The sequence below is a fragment of the Phaenicophaeus curvirostris genome, chromosome 17, assembly GCF_032191515.1.
Source record: "Phaenicophaeus curvirostris isolate KB17595 chromosome 17, BPBGC_Pcur_1.0, whole genome shotgun sequence".
Classification (NCBI taxonomy): Eukaryota; Metazoa; Chordata; class Aves; order Cuculiformes; family Cuculidae; genus Phaenicophaeus; species Phaenicophaeus curvirostris.
This window is the reverse complement of record NC_091408.1, coordinates 8,248,164-8,273,715: the sequence shown is the minus strand read 5'-3', so window position 1 is coordinate 8,273,715 and position 25,552 is coordinate 8,248,164. Positions and strand designations below refer to the sequence as shown.

The window sequence follows — 25,552 nt, the reverse complement described above, 5'->3', positions numbered from 1 at the left end:
ATGTGCCAGTACTATCATGACAGTATCAAAATATTCTGTCATTCCTTCTGTGAGAGTCAGAGAAAGGACAGGAGACAGAAGCAAAGCAAAGAAGACAAGGCCGTAGAGAAGATGCAGGCTAGGAAGCAGCAGATGGACTGAAGAGACTGGCACACCCTGCTGGGTCATACAGGTCAGAGACGAGTCGGTTAAAACTGAGAGAAGTCCTCCAGTGTCCAGAGGTCCTCACCTTGGCCACCTTCGTGGCTACTCCAATGAATCAGCATTGTTGTGCCTTTCCCCAGAGCCCTGGCAGGAAGGAGGCCACCCGCACCTGACACTATGAAACACGCCTGTTTAGAAATCGTACACGCTTGACTTCCCGAGTTTCAGACCCAGTCCTGTCAGAAAACACCAATTCCAAACTCCAGCATTTTCTCTGACTATGGCCTGATACCAGGAGTCTTTAGACTGATTAAGCAAAGATAAATAGCAGTTAGATTTTAATTGGTCTAACTGGTTACATTTTATTTGAAACATTTAACAATTTGGTTAATTGTTACTAAATTAAAACATCTTCAACTGAAAAAATACACGACCCTTGTCCAGGTCAATTTTCTTATCAGGTGAAGTGTTAGGCACAAATACATCTTGAAAAGTGATTCTCAGAGACTCAAGGTTCCTATTATTGCTTACAAATCAAATCACTGTGCACTGCTGGATTGCCTTACAAGTATTGACACCAGAGAACAATAGGTACTACTGCTGCTCTTAAACAATGCTGCTCTGCACAAGTCACCTCTCACTTTGAACACAGATCAGTCCCTGTCTACCCAGCTAGGATTCCTCCAAACACCAAAGACACGCAGCACCTAAGGATCCACCAAGTGCAGCACTTGCCAGGAGAAGGAATTTCCCCCTAAGCTCTTTGAATAGCTTGTAAAAGCCTTTTAACAGAAACACCCTGGAGACTGCTGAAGAGGACCTTTGAGAAGGATGGATGTCAACTGACCCCAGAAGGCACAGGCTTAGTCAGGCTTGGTCAAGTGAGGCTTCAGAAGGCTTTGCTGGACTGAAGCTCAAAGTAAGCCATCAGGAATTGCTTTTCCTCTAAATGCGATAACTGATTACCCAAGGCATGACTTGAGAAGTCCAAGCCAGTCCACTCCAGTTTGCACCAGTACCTGGACTTTGGCGTCCACCAATGCCTTCTTTATTGCCCTTTACTCATCTCCTGCAGCTCTTACTGTCTGTCATCTGCTGCTGGAGCTTCTCTTCTCTAGTGACCTAGCATGGTCACCAAAACTATCCACAGTTTCATCAGTAACCAACACAATAATGACAAACCAAAGGGAGTGTAAACACAGAGAAAGAAAGAAAGAAATGACGTGTTGAAATATTATCTCAGGCTCCTCTTTCTCTATATATAGAGTAACCTTTTCCAAAGTAATCAAAGAAAGCATCAGGAAAGACCTAGTCTAAAAGCAGAGATGGCAACCTTTGCATGCAAGTTGCTATGTATTTACCTATATTTTCCCCAAATAGAATTTTTGCAGTACATATCTTTTCCTGTTGCATAAATTAAGTACAGAAAGAAAAATAAATCTGAATCAGGTAGATGTCAAATGTCTTGCATGGAATTATTTTTAAAAAACAAAGAAAACTGGATTCAAGAGCACATTTATATTTAATATGTGGTACATAGCAGGGGAATACAAAGCAAGGGAGTTCAGAGCATAGCATCAAACAAGCTGCTTTATTTGATAGATGGAAAAGGGCTGGAAGACAAAAAAGTCCTCCATAATAACGGAGTTATGAATAGCAAAGTGTCTGAAAGATGTAAACACCAAAGGGTGGAAAACAATCTTTTCCAGTCAAGGAAGTATAGGAACAGATGCCCAGAAATGATAAAACAAAAATGTCTTTTAAAAGCAATTTTAGGATGAATATTAAATTTTTTAAAAATCTGTTAGCCTGGAAAAGTCACCCATGAGATGCAACAGAAAAAACAAGCAGTGATGTTTTAGTACAGAATGGGAGTGAGACTAAGAAATTTGCTGCTTATACAAGATTTGCTTATGATACAAAATTTACATTTAGATTCTTGCTGATGGGGAGTTTTGTGCTGATGTGTGGCAATTTTTGCAGCACAAAGGATGTCTAGTAGGGATATTTGTGAATCTCATTTCTTCCTACTGCTTTGACAAATAGGATATTGTTGTCATTTCGTAGATGAATATGCCAAATATCAAATCCATTCAGAGCTGACTCCTTTGAAGCCAACGGTGTTGCAATGTGGATAAATTTGATGCCCGTTCAAGCAACAGCATTCATATGATTAGAAATCAGTTTGTAAATGTTTAGCACTGTTCAGCATTGCCTTTGAATATGATCCATTCTAGAGACAGAAGTGCAGCATCGTGCTGGATGGAATAGTCCCAGGACACTCAATAACAGAGAGCAGTGGGAGTGGGAGGGATGAGGTGTGCGTATACTGCAGTTCTGTATTGCAGGGGTATTCTTAAGCCTCCAATAGTTCTAAGAAAGGATGAATGAACCATGAAACCAGGAATGCCCTTCAGTCCCCAAATGTTTATCTAGTCTCAGCCAATTCTCTCCGCAAAATATTCATTTAGGTGAAGTTCCAAGTTGGAGAGGAGGAGAGGAAAGACAAATAGATGGAAATTGTGCTCATAATGCTTGCACATTGCACCATGCTCCCGCAACGAGTTACCCTATGATAGTGCAGATTACGATGGCAGAGGCTGAAGACAGAAGCACTGAAGTGTGTAACTGGGTTCTGGGAGACAGCTACAAGATTTGTCTCTCATCAAATTTCTCACTCCTCCCTGTGGTCTTCTGTTGCACTCTGCACTGGCTCCTTGGTCTCAGAGAAAGCAGGTGCGTGGCATTGCTCAAGCTGTTAGGGCTCCTGGAGGTAAAACAAGACAGTTGGCGGCATGTCAGAACAGCTCTATCAGCTTTGTCTGCTGTTTTATTTCCTGACAGAAAATGAGCTGCAATCTCTTCCTCCTGGCTTTTGTCCTGGGCACCGGTGGAGCTTTCCAGTATGGGTTGCAGGTCTCCATTATTAATTCCCCTGCTGAGGTAAGCATGGACAGCTCAAAAAAACTGAGCTAGCAGCATGGATTTTGATGTTCTCATGCATTCCTGCCTTTATATGCAGTCACAAGCTTTTTCACTTCTACTTTCAAAACCAGACTTACTGTGGTTTCTTGATTCTAAGAGTAGCTGCTACTGCTCCTGTGGGAAATTGAAGGATAAGTGATACCTGGAAAGTCAGTCATTTCCTCTTTACAAAGCTGGATTGCTCACTAGTATGTTCTCCTCTTTCCAGTGTGCGAGGAGTTTGTATCTTCTGCTTAGCCACACACACTAAATGTATGAAATAGGACAGGGAAGGAAGGGGCTATAGCTCTAGAGATGAAGTCAGCACTGATACCTGCAGCTGAAAAGGGAAAATTAGGGGAGGTGTTTCTCATCCTGAATGGTGTCAAGGAAACTGAGCTCATGTTATTATCACATTGGGAACCCTCATCAAGAATGAAGGTGCCACAGAGGTTATGAACAGTAAGCCAGAGAGACCACACAATGGGCTGCATAGAAGAGTAAATCCCGATCACACTGAAGTCAGCTGAAGTCAAGCCTGGATTTAAGCCAAGGCATCAGACAGGGTGCGGCAGATGGCCAAGACAGACAGACAAGGGGGAATGGCAGAGAAGATCACGTAGCAAAACAATCTGGGTTTAGCATGTAAACAGAAGACCAACCTGCCACTCTCTTAGTGGCATTCACTGTTGATATTTAGTACTGATATATTTATTCATTTATTTATTCATTGCGCCTTGTTGCTAAAACATTAACTCCAGGTATGTTAGTGGAAAAATTCCCTTTGGTTCCACTGAGGCTAAGATTTCAACCAAGGTCTTGACAGAAATGTATCAAAACTATCAGTAAGTAGGTAAAAGAAGTAAAAAGAGGTGCAATTATGCAGTTATGCAAAAATACATTGACTGAGTCCATTGGTTTCTGTTTTTCTTTTGAAGTACATCAAAAGTTTCATCCGTGAGACCTGGCTGAAGAGATACGGCTCTTCTCCCAGTGAAGAGATTATTACTTTGATGTGGTCCTTTATTGTGTCCATCTACACCATCGGTGGGCTTCTGGGGTCCTTGTCTGCTGGATATTTGTCTGTTAGGTTTGGAAGGTAGGAATGCTTATTACATCTGCCTTTCTGTTTACACCCCCAATTGCAAAAATAAGTGACTGTGCTGGGAGAAACACTGCATGTAAAGTGGCATCATGAGCAACCCAGAGCTGCTTCAGATGAAGGATCAGGTCAGCAAAGAAACAGAATTGCAAAATCTGCCAGGGATCACAAAGAAGATCATACCCTATCCCTTATAAATTCCAAAGCTAATACAGTTGAGAGAAATTATGTGAGGAGTGCATGCATTTTACAGTGAATTTCAGAGACAACCACCTACAAGGCTTGTTCTTCAGTGTAATATTGGCTACACCAGAGGCATAAAAAGCTTCAAATAGCTTATCGGTCCATGGCAAAGATTTCCCATTTCCCATTTACTTCAGTGCAGCTGATCTCAGAAGCTGGCACAGAGGTCTTTAACTGTGGTACAATTCATGCTACTCCTGTCAGGCTGTGAATGACACACAGACAATATTTATGCTCACATTGATTTAAATGAATTCCAGGAAGAAGGCCATGCTGTTCACCAATATCCCTGCCCTGCTGAGCGCAACTCTGATGGGGCTCAGCCGGCTGTGTGGATCCTTTGAGATGATCATTGCTGGGAGATTATTTTCTGGAGTGTGTGGAGGTAAATTAACATTCCTACCTATGGGTAGGGACTAGTTGGGAGAGCAGTGGCTGAGGGTCACAAGGATTTACCAGGCTGAGTATACAGATCATACATTTTTACTAAACTCTGCAGAGGGCCTCATTGCTGATTGCATTTTTAACTAAATAAGACATCTCCATTTCTCATTCTTTTATCTACACATCCAACCCATATAAAAAGTACTGCCACCTTGTGAAAAAGACACACCATGCTATATTTCAGGGTGGTCACTCGATAGAAAACTGCCCTCTGTTGTTTCTGTTGCTGCTTATTGTGGCTGATGCTACCTTCTACATTACAGACAAGTGACTGGTTTTCAAGATGGGCAATTCTAATTTCCAGGTGCCTTAGAAAGTTACACTCTGTCAGTGTTTTCAATCTTTGAGCGCTTGCATAAAGAGAATACTAACCAGCAAAAAAAAAAAAAAGAGAGAGAGAGGATAAATATTAATTAATTCAGTGAGCAAATGGAATATGTAGCATTCATTAACTTGGTTTCAAGCATATAACATCCTGAGCAGACACTGAAATATTTAATCTGAGACTAAAAGGAGGAACAGCAACGCTGTATATGTGGGTGTAGGAATCATTGTAAGAGGAGGCCTGCCTGCCGAAGAACAGATTTCCCAGGGGAAACGTACTTGCTTAGTGAAATATTTAGTAAAGACACAAGCCCACGGTACTGGAAACATTCTTCACATCAGGCAGACACATACTCAGCACAGTGAAAATGTATCTCGCTGCCTAACTCTATACACTTTGCCCGTAATGGTCCTGTCCAAAACACCAGACCCATGGGAGACTGAATTGCCCTAACAGTTATTTGTCACTGCAGGTTTAGCTCTGAATATCCATCTCATGTATGCTGGGGAATGTGCCCCACGGAATCTCCGTGGGATGATTGCCATAACAGCTTCAACTGCCATTGCCATGGGAAAGTTTGTAGGATTTGCTTTGGGTCTCAGGTAAGGGATTCTAAGACCTATTTAATTAATTCTGTTATTAAAATATATGCATATGTCAGTGCAACCTATGGACAGGCAAATGAGCAACTGTTTTCAGACATGTTTTCAGGGTACCCTAGGCAGCCAGACTGAATTGTCTCACCCCAAATTCCCGACTTAAGTGAATGGGAAACAGAAATCACACAAAATACATAACCCTGAAGAACAATATTGCTTCCTATCAAAGACAGATCAAAACAGGGATGATATAAACCTTTCACAGATTTCAGTGAGGAGGATGCAGTTAGCCTTTCTGCACTCACCAACGAGCAACTGGTGACAACACTGTGTAATTGGTGTGCTGCAAGCAACAGCTCTCTGCACTCCTCTTCCACTTCCCATTGTAATTTTCATTTTTCTGGGCTGAGAAATGCTGGAGACTCCTGGGTGAGAGCTGCCAGAACACATGCAGCAGGACCAAGGGATCAACCTGTGTCTGCATGTATTCACATGCCCAGTGTGCATGGTTGCTCAGTTCCTATTGCTCTGCTGGGTTTGTTTCAGAGAAGTTCTTGGAGTAGATGCTCTCTGGCCTATTCTCATGGCAGCCAACGCGCTTCCTGCCCTCGTTCAGCTTTTCACCCTCCCCTTCTTCCCAGACTCTCCCCGCTACCTGCTCATTGACAAAAAGGACAAGGAAGGGTGCATCAAAGGTAAGGAGATGGGCCACAAACCATTCACTTCAGTAAAATGTGGAAAATAGAGTAAAACCCCACGTAGGCCTGGAAGAGAGGTGCCATTGGGAAAAAAACTCTTAGTCTTTCGGCTTTGAAACCACCTTCAGCTTTAATGGAAGACAGCCTCTTCTGGTTTGAAATCAGTGCTCTCTTGGCACTAGTATTTCCCTTACCCTCTGCCAGGATCTTCCAAGGGACATGATCACACAGAGCTCGTATTCCTGTCAATATAGATTTTGCCCTGAGCAGTCAGGGTGTGGATATGGTACTTTCTGGCTTTGTGTGAGAATGCGATGCTCTTAACTATCATGCCATATCCGTGAGCATTCCAGTTCTTCAGTAACCCTAACAGCAGCTACTGATATACACAGAGAAACAGCCATTGTGGTGTTTTAAATATCAAAAGAGAGAATTCTTTGGCTGTAAACTTATTTTTTTATCTAGAAGTAATTTTTCCTTGTCTGTATTTTGGTGTGTGCACCAGAACTGCACCTTTAGCAGGAGGGCATTGAGAGAAGGATCGGTAACGATTTAGGCATGATTTACATTGAAATACAGTAAGCAGCTATTGGCTAAAGGTAAGGACGTGATTAAGATTTATGGGTAAAAATAAATAGCAATGAATTGGTTCTGTGTCTAATTTGAACCCAGGTCTCTAAGAAGTTCACCCAAGCAAAGAGCCTCAAGCTCAAATAAGACACTCTGCAAGGCAGGAATTGATCCTCTGAATTCATGCCTGTGCTGGTGAGCTTGGAGCAGGAGTCATTTTCTCTTTTCCTCTCCTTCCAGCTGTGAAGCAGCTTTGGGGAGATGGTGACCACAGGGCCGAAATAGATGACATGATGGCAGAGCAAGAAGCCATCCGTGGGGAGAAGGCTAAGAGGATTTGTGATCTTTTTCATGACAAATCTGTCCGCTGGCAGCTCATTACTCTCTTCCTTGTTGCCTCGTGCATGCAGTTAATGGGAGTAAATGTGGTACGTGTGCTACTTTATCTGATTTCTAAATTGCTTACAGGATGATTTTCTCTTTTGCTAAGGCCTGACTAGCTGTTTTCTGTCAAAAAAACCACAGCAGCTAGTGTAAACATGATCACATGGGTACCACCTTCACTCATTTCTGTTCTTTCCAGGTTTACTTTTATGCATACAACATCTTTATAAAGGCTGGAATCCCCCCAGCTCAAACCCACTATGTCTCCCTTGGAGTTGGGCTCACTGAGATCCTCTCCACTATTCTGTGTGTAAGTGGCTTTTCAGCTCAATTTCATTCTGTTGTAACATGTGTTTCATTTCAGTCTTTGGAAACAACTGTTAAAGGAGCTTCAGCAATCACGCTCCTGCAAATTGACAGCAGCGCTTCACACTGATCACACAATCATCTGTACCCTGCAAACACGAGCAATTGAGTTCAGTTTATGGGAGGACAGGAGGTTCTTTCCCTCAAAATCACAACCCGGCCCAAGCCAGCCCTCGGAGTCCCATTCCCCCTCTGTCAGAAGGGCAGGTTTCAGTCAGTAGGACTCACAGTTGTTGGATTCATGGCAATTATCACTGCAAGCATTTCCACTTTGTTACCCTCCCTGCCTATCCTTTGCCTGCAGAATGCCATCTCGGGGTAAGTTCCCTGCAGCCCTGCACCTCTCCACGTTCCCCCTGCTCCCTGCACCTCCTGGTCTTGCTCAGTCCTCCCATTTACCTTTACTCTCCCTCCCAGGGGAGGCACCATACTGCAGTCTCTGACTCTTCAGAGATACCCTGACTGGCTGGTGAAGGCAGATATCGGAGCAGCTCGCCAGTGCCTGCCTCTAAGGTCTGTCCTTCAAAGCTGACAGCACGTTCTCCTGGTTGCAGGGTTTCCTGATTGAGCGTGCAGGGAGGAAGGCCTTGCTGTGGAAAAGCTACACTGTTATGGCCTTGGATTTGGGGCTCCTCACAGTCACACTTTCACTGCAGGTAAGACCACACTTACGCATTAGAGCTGAGTCCCATCGTCATGTCTTATTGTGTGACATAGAATTACTACTTCCCTGCCCCAGATCATGTTTTAGTGGGAGCAGGAGTATTTTGGGGGCTAACTAACAGAGGTCTGTTCCCAGCCATGTACACATAGATTAAAGCCAACAGCTTTATATAACTATGATTACTGCCAAGACTGTCTCCTGGTGAAGTTTCTGGGAACAGGGAACATATTTGTGTTTAACACTGGCATACTTAGCAGTGATGAATGTTCCTAGTGGACCTGAATAAACAGAATTTTTATTTCTGATTTTCTTTCCTGTTCATTTCCTACCATAGGATTCCTTTACCTGGGTACCATATTGCTCTGTTGCACTCATCTTTATTTTCATCATGAGCTTTGGCATTGGGCCAGGTTGGTATTTTCTGCTGGAACGGTTTCATATACTCATTCCTTCCTCACTGCAGCCTTTAGGAGAGGTCCCAGGCATAGCTGTTCCACAATTAGCATGAATTCTTACTCCTGAATCAGCCCAGGGGTAGATGTCCCCCTCCACACAGTGGTAGGAGGTAAAACTTCATTTCATATTGCATTCCTACATGCCTTCCTCCTGAAGAGTCAAGCAGCACCTCAAACATTCCCAGGTCAGTTAAAACCATTAACTTATATGCCAGTTACGAAGTGTAAGTTACAGAAGCATTTTGCAAAGTTTCTAAATTTCCTGTTTTCTCCATATTTTTTTCCAGCTGGAGTATTATGCCCCTTTGTCACAGAAATATTTATTCAGTCATACAGACCAGCTGCTTATGTTTTTAATGGTGCTACAAACTGGATCCAACTCTTCATACTTGGATTTTTGTTCCCTTTCATTGTGGTAAGCCGAGCAGGGTGTTTTGTTTCGGTTCAGAGGAGGTTAGACCCTTCTTGAAGCCAGAGCATACTTCTCTTTTTCAACACCTCATGTCATCTGAGTGTTATGAGGGGCTCCCTTCTTTTCCCCCCCTTGTCTGGTATATTCATCTCCTTTGGGGTTAATGTGGAAAACAGGCATTCCCGGAGATCTCAGCAGCACTAGAATAGCAGGAACCTAAAGCATTTGCAGTTTTGGACTGTGCAAAGAGGGACAAAGCTAACATGCTACACACCTTCCCCAGCCTTATGCTGACTAAGAAGGACACTGCAGAAAGGAAGAGTAACTGAAGCTCAGCGCTTCTCTGAACTGTCAAGCAACTGTCTGCTGAGCATACAGCTTTGCCCCTTAAAACAGGAAAGGAAAATTAGTTCATCTTACCACTTGGTGCCATTTCCCAGGTGGCAGCAAGGAGGATTTACATCAACTGAGTCCCTGACCAAGTTTTTTTAGTAAATACAAACCGGAAACTGAATATCATAAGAGAAAAATCTTGACCAATTTATATGAACATATTTTGTCTCTTTCTTTTCCTATAGGAAGGTCTTGGTAGTTTCTGTTTCATAATTTTCCTGACATACTGTCTGTCCATGGCTATCTTTGTCTTCCTGGTGGTGCCAGAGACCAAAGGGAAGACCATGCTGCAGGTCATGGAGGAGTTCAATCGCCTGAACTACCGAGGAAAGAAGAGACAGACAGCCCTACAGAAGAGTAACTGCTCAGGAATAACTGTTACTAGAATGTAATAACAAACTCTCCACTCCATGTTTTGCTCTTTTATTACTGTAGTGCCCAAAAGCCTCACTAGGCAAGAGAGAATCCACTGCTTCATAAAGAGCACAAATGTCTATTTTAAAAATAATCACCTGCTGTGCAGGGTGCAGGATGAACTTGGTGGTTCTCTCCAACTGCTGAAATATGAGCTGAATTAAATCCTCTGCAGAAAAAAATTAAACACAGGATATGTCATTACTTAGTCCCCACTTCCTGGCCTCGTCAGCAGCTAAATGTGAACAATCATGATCCAGATCCACTTCCTCACCCACAGGTTAAAGGGGAGAGGAAGTAAGAGAGAGAGAGACTTGAGGGTTGGAAGCTAAAACTATGACAGCTCTAATGAATCAATAATAATAAAAAGTGCAATAATATTAATAAGGAAATATATACAAAACTGACTCCCTCACCAATGACTGTATGTCACCACTGATGCTGCAGAGCTGGACTCAGCAGCAGGTGGGAGATGGATTCAGGAACTGGATTCAGGAATGCATGAATCGGAATCAGAGGGCAGATGAACAGGCAAGGTCCTTACTAGATGCCAGCCATCAAAGAAGACCCTCATGATGCCTCGGTTTTATACCAAGTATTACATATATGGAATGGAATCCTCTTGGTCAGTTTTGGGTCACTGGTTCTGTCTGCCTCTCCAGGCAGATGTAACCCTTTTTTGCCATTTTGACTTACAGCATTCCACCAGTTCAAGGATAGCCTTGGTACCTACAGGAATAAGTATAAGCAATTTCCCTTCTTCATACTAATGCCAAAAGTGAAAAAACCTATACAATATATATAAAACTATAAATTTTACACATTACCACTTCTCGCGACAGACACAACCTGAGAAACATTATAAACTTCCAGAAAATGAAGGTATTTAGACAAGGCTTAGCTGAAAAGTTAGAAAATTGGTTCTGCTTCAGCTCAAGCCAGAACAGTGTACAAACAAATAAGCCCCTGCAAGTTAGCAGCTGTGTAAACTGAAAACACGGGATCTGCTATTTTTCTTACCAAATCTAGGACTCCACAGTTATTGGAGGAAGTGAATGTGGCAGGTTCAGTTGTACAGCACACTTGTGAAACCAAGAGAAAAAGAAGACAGAGTTTTCATGTTTAAATTATCTCCTATTAACCCACAGTGCTGCTGGGCTTTCCCAGAGAAGGAGCTTCAATGCAGATGAAAAGAAGTGTTTTGCTCTTTAATCCAGTGGATGAAGAGCACCTTGCCTATCAGTAGATATATTCAGTATGCAATGTTTCCCCCTTTTACAATTACACTTGAGAGCACGTACGTGGTGTATGGGCAACTAGGACTTTCTTGAGGAGCTTAGGACCACACTTCTGAGATCTGCAGCATGGTCTTAATCCATAGTCTTTTTTGGAATGGGGGGAATTCATTGCTACATCTGAAGAAAAATGTGGAAAGGAGGTATAAGGTTCTGGTGGAAAGAGGACAATATGCTAGAGAAGCATCCAAGCATAACCTGTCACCTCAAGCCACACCTCTTGCTTGGTAACCGGCTACATTGCCTACAGTGTCTTACGAGACAGTAAAAAAATAATTTCTTTATACATGTCTTCCTAGAGCGCGATCTTGTCCAACATGCTTGACTTCTTTCCTTCTCACCTTCTACTAGTAAATACTGTCCCACAAAAGGGAAAGTGTGGTAAATCATTAACACTGCCATATGTTAGCATGGATTAGGAATAAAGGTTAAAAAAGTACTTTGTGAAGCTGCAGTGTATCTGTTTTGATTTCCGGTATCACACAAATGCAATACATGGTATCTATGAAAACGAAATCCCTCCAAGCTAAGGGTATTGGGTGAGCTAAGTACTGGGCCTGGAATAAGCACATTTCTTGTAGTGTTTAAATCCTAGGTGGAAAGACTCATCCTGCTCACTTGTTTAGGAAAATAAAACAAGAACTGTACCAGGCATTTAAGTCTTGCTTTTTTTTCATATTACAGCACTGAACAAAAGCCTGAGGTCAGATAAAAATGAGACAGCAGTATTAGTATTCTGAGAGAAACACAGACAACAGGAGGAAAAGGGTTCTACAGGGACCTGTTTGACCAACCAGATGTTAAAATCTGATCTTAGACAGAGCATTTAAACAACCCTCCAGAAAGACTCAGGGCTGCAGTGGCAGTGTTGAAGTGACTAGAGATAAGAAGGAGGAATTTGGAACTAGATGATCTTTAAGGTCCCTTCCAACCCTAACTATTCTATGATTTGTAAGAAGCAAGAGAAAACCTAAATAAAGACAGGAATTTTTCCAGTAGCCATTGAAGAGAAAGGTAGATTCTGGGGTGTGTTAGAAGAGGAAGTGATAACATTTGAGGAGTCTGTGCTGAGAGGGGAAGGAGTAAAATACACGACCACAGCTGATGTGGAGGTGATGATGATTTCACAAACAGTGAAAATGGAACAGGTGGAAAGAAGAATTGAGCTTGAATTATTTCACTGTACTGGTGTGCAACAGGACACCCAGGCAGAGGGTATGGGGAGAGAGTGTTACTGGGAGATGCAGCAGGAGGAAGACCAAGGCGTGACTCAGCAAGCTCAGCCTGTGCTGCACGGCACAGGTCAGAGTTTCCACCGTGCTCCTGAGCAAAGCTTCTGTTGCCTTCAGAACTGTAACGTCGCCTTCTCGCCTCCCCTTCAGGCACTAAACATAGACAGTTAAATCTCTGTGGTACAGAGTGAACAGTGTTATATTCCGCATAGTACAAAATGCTACATGAAATACATACGTGCCTGAAGAAAGCAAGAATTAATTTACACTTTGGAAATAGTCAAGTCTTTAGCTGATTCAAAATAAAATATTTTAAGGTGAAAAATACTTCTTAAAATCAACTTTCAAGCCAGAACAGGAGGATCCTGCTCTGGCACACAGTAGTCCCTCTCTGTTGTTATAGAGAGGTAAGAGTGAGCCTTCTGTGTGATCCTCTATAAAGAACTGGGTACTGGCAAGGACCCAATACACCAATATTCAGATACTTCATGTCCTGCAACTGGGAAATTTTTTCAAATCACTTAAAGCAATTGAAAATCTTACAGCATGCAAGAAAATAGGTCTTTCAGCTCAGCTACAGTATGAAGTGGTTTATCTGGAGAGGAAAACACACTCTGCCTAAGCTGCTTGCCAGAGAGGTGAAGAGGGACTCTTCTGCCCTTAAGGAAAAATGGAAGCACAGGCTGGCCCCCCACGCAACAGGAACAAGCAGTTGTTTTAGGAGAGCAAATTAGGGGAAGCACTCCTGATACAAGAAGGATAAACATTTACTGAAGTTGTAATTGGCTTGGCAGATCTGGCTCTTAGAATAATTAAACCAGCAAGAGGAGTCCCTGGCCAGTACTCGAGGACAACACAAGTCAGTAAAGGCCACATGGTTAGAATTTAACCTCTGTGCTCCAATCCCAGCTTCTTACCATCTAAGCACAGAAATATCTCTCATCTGACAGGCTTGACAAGGGCTGTCGGAGCAGGCAGGTTCTCGAGGGGAAATGGCAGGTTTCCTCGCAGATGTGGTAAGTATCCAACTTCTTGTCTCCTAGCCTGAGCCACTGACAGCAGCATGATCTTTAAAGGTTGCAGCAAAGGGAATCAAACAGTCTTTCTTGTAACAAAACCGAGCAACAGAGCACATGCTGGGGACAACATTGATTCAGTGATAAATCTACGCAGTGCCTCCAGGAAATATATTAGAAATGCAAAAGAGGGGCTGAGGAACACAAAGGAATTTGTAGATTTGCATCTTAACAATTTCCAAGCAATTGATTCGATCGTTGAAAAATTTAAAATGCGTTTTTGCATTTTAAAGGCTTCTTTATCATAGAAATGATCTCATTATTAGGAACTTAGGATGTGTTTGTGATGTCTGGCAGGTTCAATACCGGAAGCTATTGCTAATGATTTTGGTCCTAGGAATTGGTGGGACCCACCTATCTGGTTTTCAAATGTCTGTGATCAATTATACTTCTCCGGTAAGCAAAGCCTTCATAAAATCACATCTGTAACTGCTTTTCATGAAAATAGGCCTTACCCTTTAAGATGCCCTGAAAATCTGTTAAGAGTTGCTATGTGAGCTTATTCCCAGCTCTTCCCACACTGTCCACTGTCAAAGAAGTTTGCATGAATGTTAGGAGCTGTACTCCGAACACAATTCCCACAGAACATCAGAAATGCTGAAAAAACTGGAAAATCAACCCTCTTCCTGCTGTGGTCTAGAGCTGGATGGAGGGACAATGGAAGTTTCAGTGGCTCCTTAACATTTTTTTTCTTTTATGAAAGATCTCTAACACCTCTAAAATGAAAAATTACCAATGCATGGAAAAATCTTGAAGCACCCTCCTTAAAGATTATACCATAGAGAAAAAGTTAAAAACTAGCTGGTTGAGTCTTAACCTCCAGTTCAGCCCTTTTCTCTTTCTACCCTCTGCCTGCACTCAAGAACATTTGCATTTCACAAAAATCAGTAAAAGGTCCTAATATTTAGGTGTAGAAGAGCCAGGATTCAGCAGATTAAAGAGTATAATTAACTTTTGAAATATTCTCATATACTATCAGGCTCTATGACAGGAAACATCAATCCTAATTTGCAAACAAGTCCCATAACCATGCATTCAGTAATCACAGTTAATCTAAATTTTAAGCTTTACACATAATGAAGAACTACTGTAATTAGTGCCTTAGTGGAATGAAAATCTCTTTTTCTGTCCCAGTACATTCAGAAGTTTATCAATGAAACCTGGCTGGAGCGATACGGTTCTGTGCTGCATCAGGAGACGCTCACGTTATTGTGGTCCTTCATCGTGTCTATGTACTGTGTAGGTGGAATGGTAGGATGTCTGTGTAGTGGGTACCTGACTGCAAAATACGGAAAGTAAGTACACTTCCCAACAGCTCACTACTCAGGGATGCAACAAGGGAAGCAATTAAATATTACTCACATAATATAATGGATATCAGAATGCTTACTGCACCCTTCTGCTGCAGAGTTTACTCTACTCAGCATATATAACCACCCCTGGGCACACAGAGTAGAGTAACTGTTTCCGATTCCCTTTTCACAGCTTTTTGTGCCATACAATTTCTGTATTTTTGCTGAAGTTTTAGTGAAAAATAAATCTCTGAAATTTCTTTATTGGGCAATAATGCCCTAGGGAGTCCAAAAGTACCGCAGCAGTGCAGAAGTGGATAGTCAAAAGCTTCTTTACTTTGTTTCTTTGTTGTTTGGGGTTTTTTTTAATTGATCAGAGCCTTTAAAAAAATAGTGCAGGTTTGTTTCTTTCTAAGAACAGTCAGAGTCAATCAGAGTTTCAGCAAAGATAAGCAGGAGTCCCTCAGGTCACATTCAGTATCCTCTCTTTGAAGATGGCCAAAAAGGACAAAGCCAGAACTCTCTAGCTTGATGTGGGCAGTGAAGCAAGTTCTCAGTGACGCTGCATTTGTTCTAGGGACACATGTAGTGTTGGAGATGGGAGCCTCACCCACAGGAAAAAAGTGAAAATGACCATTCATTATCAATATTTACCCTGCAGAAATTTCCTTCAGTCTCCTGCTGTGCTCACACCGTGTTAGCATGCAAAAGAAGAATCTAGTTCTTCCCTTTTCACTCCCCTGAAAAGACATCATGCCTTCTCATAATCAGATATGGCAGTTGTATAAGCAACGCATTTAAACATGGCCATGGCTTGGTCTGTAAATCCAGGGGAGTGCAGGCATCAAAAAGTAAAGATGGATCATACTCATACGTTGTTTGCTGTTGCAGGAAGAAATGTCTACTGTTCAATGACGTGGTCCTAATAGTAGCTGTTCTGCACACTGGTTTCAGTAAAAGAGCCAAATCCTTTGAGATGATCCTGGCTGGGCGCTTCCTGGAGGGCATTGGTGCTGGTAGGACTCCCCACTACTCCATGTTAATGTGACTTCTTTGGGGTGGATACAGAAATCTTCCTGCTGGGAGTACCTGGGCATGCACAGTAACTCCAGTGGAACAAGGAACAGATTGGGAAAAGGTAAGACGAGCTGTGCTTTGCCTTCAAGAGGTCTTGTTGAGGGAGAGATTGATGGATTAGCTAAACATCTTGCTCAAAGTACAAGGTACATTTTTAGCCTGTATTGTGCAGTATATATAGCAAGCAGATCAGAACAGACATGAGAGCATTACCTTTAGCTGAAGGTGAAATGAAATGTGGCTGTCTCTCCTGCTTTCTATAGCTGTAGCTCTCTTGTGTCCTCTTCACTTTAGGAATACATATGAATGCCCATGTTCAGTATGCTGGAGAGATCTCACCTAAGAAGTTCCGTGGATTTGTAAATGTGACCTCCTCTGTGTTTTTTGCACTAGGAAAAGCAGTAGCAAGAATTCTTGGATTACGGTACTTATGCTACTCCTCATCCTATTTTCTGTTTATTAGTCTTCAGTGTAACAGGAGAGTGTTGTTCTCCCAGTCCTAGAAATGGACATATACTAGGGATGGAGTTTTACTTTGCTTAACTACAACTATTGAAAAGAAAGCATCTAGCCCATAGCAGTCACCGAGGTTCCCTTGTCATTTACTGGGGAGAGAAGGGCAACTGAGAAAGGAAGAATTCATCTCAGAAGGTGCAGTCTCTCTGCTGAAGTTAATAACAAAAGATTGTATGTAAACACTCTTACTAGACTTATGAGATCTGAAATCTCTGCTGCTTTGTTGATAACCACACATAGAATTGCAGTATTGGTTTAGAGCGCTGCTGTGGTAATATTCAAACTCTACTGATCGTTCGAAAATGACAAGAAAGCTCTTGGTCTTGCAGTAGAAGTAAAGTATTGGTCTACTTTCCTTTCCCTGGCATAAACATCGTCTATTTCAATTTATATTTTCAAGTCTGTATGCATATCATCTCTTTAACTAGTTTAGAATCTAGAAAATACCAAAGTAGTTGTAGACTGTTATTGTACTGGACTATAAATACACTCTCATGTGCTTTCATAGAGATCTTTTAGGAACTGAAGACACATGGAATGTGCTGTTGTCTTTCTCTGGGATGGTGGCATTGATTCAACTGCTCTTTTTGCCATTCTTTCCTGAGTCCCCTCCCTATCTCTTGATGCAAAAAGAAGACAAGGCTGGTTGTTTGAAAGGTAAAATATAACTCTAGATCCTTGATTTGTTAAACTGCAGCTCTTGGGAAATTGAACCCAATAGAGGCAATTAGTTGTTACATTAGCCAACTACAGATTTCTTGATAATTACATGATTAAAGATCACAGCATTGAATCATACTACTCCAGACTAAAAAGAGTCATCAGACATATTTAAGATCTATACCTAAATACTATAGCAAGTTGAAAGCCATTTTCCAGGGCAGTCTTATGTTCCACTAACCCATGTTCCAGCTCTTTGGTCAGTGATTGATGAACCAGAGCACAGAACCAAACTGCAAATGTTGCAAACATCATGAAAAGTTGAAAAACACAGAACTGAGTGGATCAAATGATGAAGCATGCTTTGTTTTGTCTCTTCTGTAGCCATGAAGGAGCTCTGGGGAGAAGGGAATTATCACACAGAGTTTGATGACTTGATGAAGGAAAAGACTGTAACAAAAAGCACCAGAATCATGAATGTCCTACAGGTGCTGAAGGAACCATCAGTTTATCCGCAGCTGAGTACCATGCTCCTCCTTTTGTTGAGTCTACAGCTCTGTGGCCTGAGTGCAGTTGAGTATACTCTATTTCCATGCTTAAATCTACTACTAAGCAACCAAAGTGCCACAATTTTAACTTGTCCCTTTTCTCTGATTCTACATTTTTCCTCTTCACACAGAGCCCACTGATGGTGAAGCTCTGTGGTATCATTATTATTATTATTATTATTCCTATATTTAAGGGAACTTCTGGGGTGAGAATACCGACATTCAATTCAGCAGAAGTTCCTGCCAGACACTGTTGCATTAATTCCCCTGATGATATTACTAAAGCCTCTGTAGAAGAAAGAGTTACAAATATCCTAAGGCTTACTACAACCCAGAGATCAATTTATCTAGACTTCCATCTCCACTTTCTTTGACTTCTGCAGTAGTAGATGGCCACATATCCCCATCCAACTTCCATTTTATTTGATAATGGAGAATCATCCATGAAGCCATTTCCTTCCGGATGTTTCTGCATCCAATACTGCCCAAGCTAACAGTCATGTCTGCTGGATGATTTTTATCACTTGCCCATGGATCTCTCCCCATATGACTTTCTTAAGCCTGTGCATTCTGCTGGAGCTTGTTCATTACAGTTCCCTGCAATGTGGGCAGAGAAGGCAACTCTGCACTCTACTGACTGGGAGATTGTGCCCTGTCCACTAGGGACGTGGCAAATGAGAACCTTCAGCTTAGCAACTGGAAAATGCTAATAGAATCAACTTTTTGTATGATGATGTATGGTCTGCTATGACTGAGATCTGCTTTTCTTCTTCCTTGCTCCGTATTTTGTCCTTTTCCTCTTTGCCAAAACAACATTTTTTTCCCATGTCTTACAGGCAGTATGCTCCTTTCAACTTCTTTGTTTCCCTGGGCCTTCAAATCCCTTTTCTTCCTCTCTATTAACCTTTTGGTTTTTTCACATGTCAAGCAGGTATGTCACCCTCACTATACCCCAGCAATGTCATACTGCTTTTGCAGTGATGAAAAATCTAGTTCAAAGTGATGCTGAATAAGCATATAGCACATCTATTGACTACAATTAATTTTAAAATTGTTTCTTATTTTCCAGATCACCTTTTACACCTCAGAAATTTTTAAGACAGCCAACCTGCAGGAAAGCATAATCCCATATGTATCTCTAGGAGTTGCAATCTGTGAGCTCACCTCTGTCATCTTCTGTGTAAGTCAGACCTTTCTGGGGCTTAAGAGTTAAAGTACATGAAAGTCAAATCTATTCTTCCTTAAAGAAAATTAATCTTTGTGAGCTCAATAAGTTTCCTGTGGCACTGCACAAGTCTGCAAAGTGGTTGTTACCACCCCTTCCAAATTTTGCCCCACCTTTTACATCTTTCTTCCCATCTTCATTCTCCCTAATTTCTTACAAAAATTTTTCGCTTATTCATACAGATATAAACGAAATGTCATTCAAACCTAAATATGTATACTCTTTTCCATATATTTGTGTATAAATATATATTCAAATGGAATCATAGCATACTTCCATAGATTACAGTGTTTATGAATAAGTAGCTACAATGCTGGGCATTCACAGCAATGGCAATTCACAGCATTAGAGATGCTAAAAGGAATTCAATAAAATGCCAAGCTTGGTACCAATAAGATTTGTGTTCTCTACAGTAAAATGAACTCAAGAAGAATGCTTGATTTTTTGGACAGCTGACGGCTGGATTTTCCCATGCTTCCAGTGATATGCAATTTCTTTCTACTCTTCAGAGCTCCATTATTGATCGTTTTGGACGCCGGATACTCCTGTGGGGTGGTTATTTGCTGATGGCACTGATACTGTTGTTTCTCGAAATAAGCCTTCTACTGAGTGTAAGCAAATGTCTCTCTGAGAGTGGACATGCATCCAGTAATCAGTGTATTTCTAAGCATCATGATGAACTGTGATAAGAGTTTTTGTCCTTTCTTCTGCACTTGTTGCAGAAGGTTTATCAAAGCAGGATGATGGAGGAGTTGCTCGACTACAGTCAAATTCGTTCCAACAGGTGTTGGTTGTAGCTTGCAATACAACATGTAATCAAAAGATATATCTTCATGAGTAGTTATCAGTACAGAGAAATTAAAATCACAACCAATAATCATGGCAAAGATACACACACGTAGATTAGACTGATTTGTTGTATTGCAGAGAATGTAATCTATTAATAAAAATTCACACGTTCACATGTGCATACATCCCTTTCCAACACATATCATACTAGTTTCAGGAGCCTCACTCGGATGTATCTCAGAGTGCCCGATGTTTTGTTGTGTCCAAACATATCTTGAGCTTTGAGAGTATTACTTTCACAAGTGAAACCTTGTTGTTCTCACGCAAGACATGCACTTACATCAGTTGTTTGCCATTTGCCTTCCTTTTGATGGGTTCACGCTCTGAGTTCTAATGGATAGAGTACAGTTCCACTGTGGTTTAATCCTAGCACTAAAATTGGGTATATGTGTATACTGAAGGATTGCTTACAGTGAGGACAAAGGTCCTCACTATATCTTATCGCTCTTAATCTTATATCTTATCGCTCTTAAACTTATATCTTATCGCTTATTATCACTCTCAAAATGATAAGTAAAGTTGACTGATTGCCACCAAAATTGAAACTCTTTCTTAAATTGTTTCTTAATTTCCAAACAACTTTACCAGTTTTGGTGGGCAGAGTTCCCTCTTCTCCTTTTCTCATAATAGTTGCTCCTACAGACTGCATCTTCAATTGTGCTTGGATACAACTCAAGGCAAAAGAAGTATCAACTTTTATGGCTCCCAGGGCATTTGCAATTAATTTGTGTTCATTTTCTTCAATTAGTTCCCAGTGAGGTGAAATGTCTGATAGAAGCCATTGACTTGCTCCTAAGGCCAATAAAGATGAACTTAGCAAGTGTTCCAATTTGTTTAGTTCATCAGTAGCAGCAGTTAATTTGTTCACTAAGATCATCATCTGTGGTATTCAGTACTCCCAGTCCTGTTCCTAGTACTCCAGCAGTGCCTTGCTATATACGTTGGGAATATTTTAAGGATCCTCCTTTTGACAATGATTCTTTAAGTGATTCTAAAAATCACCCATCTGCGACAAGGCTACTTTTGGCCTTCCACCGCATTCAGTATAGAGAGATAAGTAGTTCTGGATAGCATCGGCTACAGAGCCCAGTATCTCATGCTTTTTCATAAACGTTGCTTCTCCTATGCTTTTTTAACAGCTATGCTGCAGTTGTGACATTAAATGTCATTATCTTTGCTCCTTTTGCCTTTGTCTAGGATCAGTTCCTCTGGATGCATTACTCCAGTGTTATTCTCATCTTTTTATTTATTATTGCCTATGGAATAGGACCAGGTGAGTACAACAAAAGCACGAACAGGGAACCTTGGGCCACAAGCATAAGCACAGACCATAGATCTATGGAGAGAGAACTAGACTGTGAATATATCTTTGAAAATCAACAGTTTAGTTTGAACTGAAGATGGAGAAGCCCCAATTTTTGCTGAGTTAATGACCCAAGAAAGAATTTCTTTAACAAATTACTTGAAACTATTGAGACTCTGATGAATCAGGACCCTGTTTCCTCTCACTGCATTACAGGTTAAAACCAAAAAAGTACTTGGAGGGCATGAATACTGCATTCAGGCTCAACTAGTCCAACTCTGTCTTTGCATATGGGCAGAGGTAGCCTCTTGTAAATACTAGAGTTTTCTCAACTTGCCTGTAAAATCCTGCTCTGTTAAAGCATGGCATACATAGCCTGTCTCTTAGCATTGCTCTGTCCTTTCTCATCCTCTCCTAATGTCATCTGAATGACCTATATGGGTAATGCCAGAACCAAATTTTCAGCTCTCTAGTAGGATCTCACACACCTAAGACCAATATTGGCTCAGAAAGTTACCTGACTAAACACTGCTTTTAGCTATTAAAGTCTCCAAATTCAAATCACAGCTTTTTTACTATTATTATTATTGTTATAGCTATATAAGACAATAAATGTCTTGAAAACCTAACAGAATTTTCATGGTATCAGAACCCCAGTGTCTCCTATGGGCAATGCAGAGAAAAGGGCCACTAAGGCTTCGTAATTTGTATATCTTCATTGGATAGAAAGTGCCCTTCAGAGGTATCCATCTCTCTCCATGGACTGTAAGAGAAGCCTGTATGGGACATAGAGATGACTGAGCTGCCCAGTTTTAGATGATCTCACAGCAGCCTGACTCACTGGGGCTATGTTTGACCAGTTACATCAGTTCACTCGCTCTGAGGAATATGGTTAACTGCAACAATGGTTTTATTACATTTTCATGTTTTTTCCTCAGCTGGAGCCGTTGCATCTGTCATGAATGAAATCTTCACCCTCTCAACAAGGTCCTCTGCTTTTGTCATCGGTGGAATGGTCATTTGGCTAAGCCTCACTTTCACTGGAATGATTTTCCCCTTTGCTGTCGTATGTAATTTGATTAAAATCTTCTCTTGACTCCATCAATTTAAACTGGTTTTCTAGGCTGTTCTGGACAAGGAGTGGGATGAAATCCCTTGTAGATGATCAAAGCACTTTTCTAGACTTCAGACAATCTCTGCTGCCTTAAGAATAGACTGAAAAGATAAATAAATATCTCTTCTGTAAAATCAACTTATTCCTCATTTCACAGGAGCAAATCAACAATTTTCAAGAATTTATAGAGGCAAGCGTTGTCACAGAGATCACTCATCTTATTCTACTTTATTTCCAGATGCTTCTTGGTCCTTTTTGCTTCCTCATCTTCATTGGTGTTCTGGTCATCTCAGCAATTCTCATCTACCTGTTCCTCCCAGAAACAAAAGGGAAGTCAACCTTTGAAATCACAGAAGAATTCAAAACACGCCGATTTAAGAAGAAACATCATCAGACTGTGGAGAAGAACGCTACTGAAGAACAAACATTCTGCACCAAGCTCTGATAGGCCACCACAAGCAACTTGCATTGACAAAAAGCCCTGTCTCAAAATTGAACTGAAAGCTAAACCTTAACAGGGATTTTTTCAATAAAATATAATCCATAGAGTAACCTACAGATAGCTTGTCATTAATCCAAGTAGTCCTGTTCTACACCCATTGTTGTTTCCAATGGTGAGAGACAATGGCTGCTTTCTAGAACAGCTCTCTAGAAGGATGACATCAGCAACTACTGACCCTTCCCAGAACTGGCACATGGAAAACCTTTCCAAGCATAAGACACACAAGCCTTACTCCTTTTGCTATCATTTTAAAGAAGTAGGATTTGGCTCTGTGTTTGTTACTTCGTAAGAAAGTTCTGCTCAGGATTAAGAGCAGGATGAACAGAGGATGAAACATAAATATAGTTCTTGTAAGCAATTTTCACATCATCTCTTTACAATATCACACTGTAAAGGACCTAGTGTTGATTGTGAACACTGCACATGAACAAATACCAGGCTGAATAACAAAAATAACTCAAATTTGTTCTATTTTCTTGAGGTGACAACAACTAACTGTATGTCCTGATTGTCTCTATAATAGGGATCAGTCCCGATCTCTGTTGGGATCTCAGTTGGTACAGAACAACTCTCACAAGCATCCCTTGGAGAAAACTAATTACACGCTCCATGCATATCAGCTGTAGCAAAATCTGGAGCAAGTTTTTGTAGTGTAAGCCATGTTCTCAACCCTTGTGCCGTCCATGAGGTACTCAGAATAAGGCTAACAAATATACAAGCAGTGCAGAGAGCTAGAGGACCAGTGCCCCGGTGTGAGACAGGGAGTAAGACACTTCGAGAGAGCACTAAGAGAGTAGACACTTGGAAAATTCAGCCCATTTTATAAATAATTAACCGCTCAAAAAAAAATATCAGAAGCTGTGATAGCCAATGTCTGCAAGTTGTGTAGTGGCACACAACACATTGCACTCTACTTGTGCACATCAGCAAACAATACTACACATTACCATTGTTGTGCTTCATAGCACTCATGTACTGCTGCTATTCAAGGACTGTTAATCCTGCTGGCCACTGCAGCATTTAATCCCAGTTTGCACAGATTTCACAGCATGACAATTGCAAGTGGTCATACTTCTGAAGTGCACTGAATAGCCTTCAAAGCTATGAAATAGCTAACTAAGTAGACATAATACATGATAGGATGAGTGTTCACTCTTGGCACTGTATCACATCAATAGTAGACACCTTCACTACTTCATGGCTTAAGGAATATTTCCTTCTCAAACATTTATCCTTCCAGGCTACCCAAATCCAATATGCCAAACCCTGGGAGAACTGTTCTTCCAAATGCTTACTATTGCTGCATCTCTTGCAGTTACTAATAAACCAGACAGTATACAATTAACTCACCAAAATTAATGTTTAAGTGTTGATTTAACCCTGTGACAAGGCCTCTCGTTCTTATACTTCTGCGAGCAACATCTCAAATTATTTTGACTACTCATCCTGGCTATCTTTTACTCAAAAAGAGAGATAAAACAAGTAAGCTAGGCCTTTTTCTTTTAGCTTTCTCACCTTTGTACTACTGCTTCAGTGTCATGGCTGTGACTGACAGCTTCAAGAACAAGCTGGAAATTTAGGTGCCATCCAGCCTTACTTATTTCAGTACAGGCCCATGTATCAGGGTCAAAGTCACTGCTAGGAGGCTGCAGCTGACACCCAGCAGAACTGCAACAAGCAGTAGTGTCATCATTAGTATGTCAGGGTTGTGTTTGCATCTGTTCAAAGGAGTTTATATTATGTAAATATTATGGCTTATGTAACTGCTGATGTCAGGAAAGACAACAAAACTGGCTGGAAGGCACAGCACAGTCTCTTTAAGCTACTGTTCGCTAGAGCCTTCTCATCCCATGTTTTTCTCAGTTTTCTTGGGCCTGCCTGGTCATACTGGGGCTAGAACAGCTGTAGCAATAGTGAAAATAGAAAGGAAAAACTTCTTGTGAATACTCTTAACTTCCTCAGGAAATTCATCCATCATCAACACCACTATTTTCACTTCTGTAGATCCAACACCAAAGGCTGATGACAGCCCACAGCTGTGTGATGTGAAAATCTTTCAAACAGAAACTTTCTATTTCTAATCCATTCTTGTAAAGAAGTAGTTTCTCAACAGCAAACAAAAAGAACAGTTCACTAGTGGAAATGCACGCAGTTTGCTTGCTTACCAGTCCTGACATTCGAGATGGTATCATACACACAATACGTTGCTCCCAGTGTATGTTTCTTCTTACTCTCTCCCTTCAGGTAAGAAGTTATTTTTAACTGTTTTATTCCCCTTGCTGTTTCACATCTAAAGACTGATGCATTTTATGTCACAGTGACAAAACAAACTGGATGCAGGCAGCTACAAAGAATTTGGTGGTTCACATTTCAGGAAGAGACCACATTCCTTTACAGGAAATATTTCCCTTGAGGAACATATGACCTGCACTAACTCTAGCTGGTCAGCAGAAGGACCATATATTTGAAGTAACGTCATAAAGGACCTTGTTGCTTGCAGGTCGCAAGAAAGCCAAAGACAAATTATTTGTTTTCTGTTATTGGCAATGATGTGGCTATTCCTTCACAGGCACAAGCAGAATCTTCATGAATCAAAGTCACTCTCATATCACTTTAAAAACCTGAGAGCAGTGAATAATAAGTCATCATAAGAAAAAATATATGCTACAGAAAACTTAAACATGCA

General features: G+C 41.2%; 2 protein-coding genes and 1 long non-coding RNA gene across 9 annotated transcripts in view; 2 read left to right on the top strand and 1 right to left on the bottom strand.

The window, feature by feature from the left end:
* LOC138727932 (uncharacterized) overlaps positions 1–25,552 on the bottom strand; it is a 67,985-nt gene that overhangs the window by 18,058 nt on the left and 24,375 nt on the right. The gene's annotated exons all lie outside the window — the stretch shown is intronic.
* Positions 1,779–10,817, top strand: LOC138727927 (solute carrier family 2, facilitated glucose transporter member 11-like). Of its 2 annotated transcripts, XM_069870810.1 has the most exons (12): positions 1,779–2,880; positions 2,989–3,087; positions 4,047–4,207; positions 4,714–4,838; positions 5,695–5,824; positions 6,368–6,516; positions 7,330–7,517; positions 7,673–7,783; positions 8,394–8,495; positions 8,838–8,913; positions 9,246–9,373; positions 9,949–10,817. In XM_069870810.1, the coding sequence occupies exons 2-12, from the start codon at positions 2,992–2,994 to the stop codon at positions 10,153–10,155; spliced, it is 1,473 nt and encodes a 490-aa protein (XP_069726911.1). In that variant the 5' UTR covers positions 1,779–2,880; positions 2,989–2,991; the 3' UTR covers positions 10,156–10,817. The 2 variants fall into 2 exon arrangements, with proteins under 2 accessions (XP_069726911.1, XP_069726910.1); XM_069870809.1 differs by lacking the exon at positions 1,779–2,880 and having other exon boundaries at positions 2,895–3,087.
* LOC138727925 (solute carrier family 2, facilitated glucose transporter member 11-like) lies at positions 13,685–23,080 on the top strand. Of its 5 annotated transcripts, none has more exons than XM_069870804.1 (12): positions 13,685–13,720; positions 14,078–14,176; positions 14,915–15,075; positions 16,027–16,088; positions 16,444–16,573; positions 17,174–17,322; positions 17,710–17,897; positions 18,943–19,053; positions 19,608–19,709; positions 21,145–21,220; positions 22,189–22,316; positions 22,603–23,080. In XM_069870804.1, exons 1-12 carry the CDS (start codon positions 13,697–13,699, stop codon positions 22,807–22,809), a joined length of 1,437 nt encoding a protein of 478 aa, XP_069726905.1. In that variant the 5' UTR covers positions 13,685–13,696; the 3' UTR covers positions 22,810–23,080. The 5 variants fall into 5 exon arrangements, with proteins under 5 accessions (XP_069726905.1, XP_069726903.1, XP_069726902.1 ...); XM_069870802.1 differs by having other exon boundaries at positions 15,964–16,088; positions 22,189–22,237; XM_069870801.1 differs by having other exon boundaries at positions 15,964–16,088.